At 50.4% G+C, this 4701-nt stretch overlaps 1 protein-coding gene across 1 annotated transcript in view; it reads right to left on the reverse strand.

Annotated features, from left to right (window-relative positions):
- The window catches only part of LOC308175404 (filamin-B-like), a gene marked incomplete at both ends in the record, with an annotated part of 5650 nt that extends 3060 nt beyond the window's left edge, over positions 1-2590 (reverse strand). Inside the window, 3 exons of the mRNA XM_080551074.1 lie at positions 119-337; positions 1655-1831; positions 2458-2590. Coding sequence (XP_080407200.1) covers positions 119-337; positions 1655-1831; positions 2458-2590 — 529 coding nt within the window. The remainder of the gene's footprint in view (positions 1-118; positions 338-1654; positions 1832-2457) is intronic.
- Between the last annotated feature and the right edge of the window lie 2111 nt (positions 2591-4701).

Here is a 4701-nt window from a genome sequence, read left to right on the forward strand (position 1 = left end):
TTCAATGTGTCGGACTTCAACTAATTTTACCGGACAAAGACCGGTAATTACCGGTTAACGGAAACCCTGGTGCGCGCTCATGTGTGTGTATGTGTGCGAGTGCATGTGTGAGACCGACCTGTGACCTTGGCTTTGAAGGGGCTCCCCACGATGTGCTGGGGTCCCCCGTACTTGATGGAGATGAGGTAGGCGCCGGGGGCCATGGGGGTGTAGGTGACCCTGTAGCCCTCCTGACACTCCACACACTCCATCTTCACCTTGGACGGCCCGTCGATGGTCACCGACAGGGCGCCCGAGCCGGCGTTGCACGTGTTCACCACGAAGTCTGACGCCACGCCTGCACAGGGGCGAGGGGGAGAGAGAGGGAGAGAGAGAGGGAGGGAAAGGGGGAGAGAGAGATAAAGAGCGAGAGAGAGAGAGGGGGAAAGGGAGGTAAAGGGGGAGACAGAGATGTTGGATGAGAGAGAGATAGAGAGAGAGAGAGAGATAGAGATAGAGAGAGAGAGAGATAGAGAGAGAGCGAGGGAAAGGGGGAGACAGAGATGTTGGATGAGAGAGAGAGAGAGATAGAGAGAGACAGAGAGAGAGAGAGATGGTGGTTGGATGGTGTTGGGGTAGTTTTGGTTTGGTCATATTGAATGTCTTCTCTGAACGCTTGAACATGAGGTGGAGACTTCTCACCCTCCCACTCCTCCCTCTGCCCTGTTATGCTTAGTGCCATTCAATGATGTCCCTCTTCCTTGACGTGCTCTCTCTCTCTCTCTCTCTCTGTCTCTCTCTCTCTCCCTCCCATGTAAACATCAAATCAAATCAAATCAAATCATGTTTTATTTGTATAGCGCATTTCTCACAAGATGCGACTCAATGCGCTTCACATACTGACAGAGCCACAAGCAGGCAAAAGTAAACACCTGTACACTGTGTAGCCAGGAAAATTCCCTTGCAGCCCTCTACACATAGAGCGACTACTACCAGTTTGCCTACCAGCACCCAGCGGCGAACCCCAACCCCCCCCCCCCCCCCCCCCCCGCCCGGGGAGCCCCCACCGCCCCACACACCCAGCCCGCCCCACCACCAGCACACCCGGCCCAGCCAAGCAAGCACAGACCATAATAGCCCCGCACCAGGGTAGCCAAGCAGGGGCCAAACATGAACACTATTCATCTCTCCAAATGTGCTGTTATTTCTGTTTCTCTGTGAGTCTACTCCCCCCCTTCTCTCTCTCTTTCTCTGTCACTTACCCCCCCCCCCCCCATCTTTGCTTTCTCATTCCTCTCTTTCTTCTTTTCATCTCCTAACCCAGATACGTAGATAGTGGCTGGACAGTGTGTGTGTGTGTGTGTGCCTGCGTGCGTGCGCACATGTATTTGTGCGCACATACATGTGCACGCACGCCTGCGTGCGTGCGCACATGTATTTGTGTGTGTGTGTGTGTGTGTATGTGTGTGTGTGTGTGTGTGTGTATGTGTATGTGTGTGTGTGTGTGTGTGTATGTGTGTGTGTGTGTGTGTGTATGTGCGTGCGCACGTATTTGTGTGTGCTCACGTATTTGTCTGTGTGTGTGTGTGTGTGCGTGCGTGCTTGTGTGCCGCACGTATTTGTGTGTGTGTGTGTGTGTGTGTGTGTACGTGTGTGTGTGTGTGTGTGTGCGTACCCGTGGTTCCTCCCTCCAGGCCCGGTCCGAAGGCTGACACCATGCCGGGGTCGCCCACCTGGCCTGGCTCGCCCACCCGGATCTTGAAGGGGCTGCCGGGGATGTGGCTGCCGTTGAAGCGCACGTCGATGGAGTGGACCCCGTTCTCCCTGGGGATGAACCGGATGGCGTGCTTGTCTGCAGGGGGGGGGGGGGGGGGGGGGGGGAGACACCATGTATACTTAATATCAGGGTTCCCAGACCTTCTGAAACATCAAAGTCAAGCACCTTTCAAGGACTTTCAAGACTCAATTCTCTCATATTCAAGGACCCAACACGGCATGGTTTCAGTCAGAACTAGTTGATGAGCTAAGTAAAACATTTTTGAATATATATAAAAAAAGAAATAGAGAGAGAGAGAGAGAGAGGAATTCAAGCACTTTCAATGACCCATGTCTACAGTATTTTCAAAAACTTTTAAGACCTTGATTTCTTTTTCTCAAATTCACAAACGTTCAAGGATTTCAAGGACCCGTGGGAACCCTGTTAATATATTCAGCTGTATAAAGTATATTGTAGTATGTAGTATGTATATTATAGTATGTAGATCCACCTTCCCTTAATTTATTGGCCATTTTGGCCATGTTGTGGTTGTAATGTTTTCAACGTTTTCAATTAGTAATGCATGTTGTTGTTGTTTGTCTCTTGTCTGTCTGTATTTTGTCATAATTGTACTCTCATTATTTCTGTTGTTATGATTGTGATATGTGTGTGGTATGTGTGTGTTGTGTGTGGTGTCTGTGTGTGTGGTGTGTGAGTCTTACCGCTGTCCAGCTCTGTGATGTAACACTCCTCCACGGCACCAGAGGGCGTGTGGACCTTGGCGTCGATCACCCCCCTCGCCCCGTTCAGCTGCACCGCGAACGACGCCTCCTGGCCCACCTTCAGACCCATCTCCTGAGAGGGGGAGGGGAGGGAGGGGGAGGGGGTAGAGAGGCGGGGGGGGAGAGGGAGAGAGGGGGAGGGAAAGGAGAGAAAGGGAGGGAGAGAGGGGAAGGGAGAGGGAGAGGAGAGAAAGGGAAAGGGAGAGAAGGGGAGGCGGAGGGAGAGGAGATAAAGAGAGAGGCGGAGGGAGAGGAGAGAAAGAGAGAGACGGAGAGAGGAGGGAGAGGAGAGAAAGGGAGACAGAGAGAGGGGGAGGCGGAGGGAGACGGAGAGAGAGAGGGAGAGAGAGAGGGGGAGGGAGAAGGGGAGGGAGAGAGTAAGAGAGAGGGAGAGAGGGGAGGGAAAGAGAGAGGCGGGTGGGTGGAAAAATAAAGATTGTTTAGTATTTCTTCTCGGAAACGATGTTCCCTGGTCACATGCTTTCACATGCTTGACAAGAAGAAGGCGTGTGATGGTTTCCAGAGCAGGGGGGTCAGTGGGGGGTCAGGGGGGGGTCAGGCTGACCTGGTAAGAGAGAGGCCTGTCACTACGGGCAGTTACAAAGGTCAGGGGTCGCCTCTACTGAGTTCTATGTGGTCAGAGTGATGAGGTGTGAGGGAACAGGTTTCCTCTATAGCAAGAGCGCACACACACACACACGCAGGCACACACACACACACACGCACGCACGCACGCACACACAACACCTCAGGGGTATAGGTTTCAGAACCGCCTGCCAAATCCATCCACTCTTAAAGCTATTCATAGCCAATCAAAGCCTTCTCCTCATAAAGTTGTCAAGTCACAGCCAACAGTATTCATACAACAGTGACCTAAATGATGGTTTCAATGTGTGTGTATGTGTGCGTGTGTGAGTGTGTTTCCTCCACCCCGTTTGAGGTGTGTGTGTGTGTGTGTGTGTGTCTGTGTGTGTGTCCAGTCAATACCCGGGGACACCTCATGATAGCGCTATGACAAAGACAACGACAGCACTGGACTGAACTGAAATTGCAAGGGAAACTGGCATGTCTCCCTGCTGCTGATCACTCTGTCTCTCACGCAGTGTTCAAAAGTGTATGAGTGTATTGTCACCTTCACTTTAAAAGCTAGGCTGCAGGTTTTACCAACAAAGCTTAGCCTCTCCATCTGGCTTCCTGACAGTCATAGCCCACACTGCATACATCACAGTCACGAGCCGATAACTGAAACCATGCCCCACATCTTGAATGGTTGTCATGCATATAAAAGGCTCTCCATATGTAGGCATGATTGAATTGTGGATCTGATTTCAGAGGGTGTCATTTCCATATTCAGACCCGCCGCAACGCTGTACAAGCACTCCTCTGTAAAGCCTAGCATGTTCAGTCTGTGTAGTGACGATTCAGAAATGTTCTCTAATATTTCATCAAACACCCCCGATGCTGTAATTGTCAATGAAAATCACAGAGAGGTGCTCATTCTAGAAGTTGGCTGCACCTTTGACCATAGCCTAGCCCTAGAGGAACCAAGATCTTGAAATACCAACATATCACAACAGGGTTACAGATGTAAACTTTTAATTTTCATATTTGGCAGCCTGGGCCATGTTCATATGTTTGTTGTCAGAGGCCTTCAAATGCCTGGTCTATCTAAGAGAAGGGCCAAACAGTTAGCAAAGTACTGCTCAGTATCTGCTATTATTGGTAGCCGCTCAATATGGAGAAGGCGGTGCTTCCTGTACCCATGAGCTGGATACTGTCTGTTGTACAGTTTCGATACTGTATCTGTCAATCCACTGTAATCATCATTTGGTGTGAATAACATCCTATGTGTAGGCATAACTGGTTGTTGGCTCAGCACTACTGTAACTGAATGTTTCCATAATGTCAAAATGCACTGATAGTATTTATGTCCTTTAGATATTGTACAATTTATGTGGACATAAATAAAGCATTTAAAATGTGTGTGTGTGTGTGTGTGTGTGTGTTTCCTCCAGCCCCTTTGAGGTGTGTGTATGTGTATGTGTATGTGTATGTGTGTGTGTGTGTGTGTGTGTGTGTGTGTGCGCGTGCGTGCGTGTGTGCGTTCTCACCTGTAAGCTGGTGACGGTGAGTCGACGTGAGTCGTCGGACAGAGTGGCGATGGGGACGATGAAGGGGCTGTCT

The sequence above is a fragment of the Nansenia antarctica genome, assembly GCF_963989245.1.
Source record: "Nansenia antarctica genome assembly, contig: SCAFFOLD_438, whole genome shotgun sequence".
NCBI lineage: Eukaryota > Metazoa > Chordata > Actinopteri > Argentiniformes > Microstomatidae > Nansenia > Nansenia antarctica.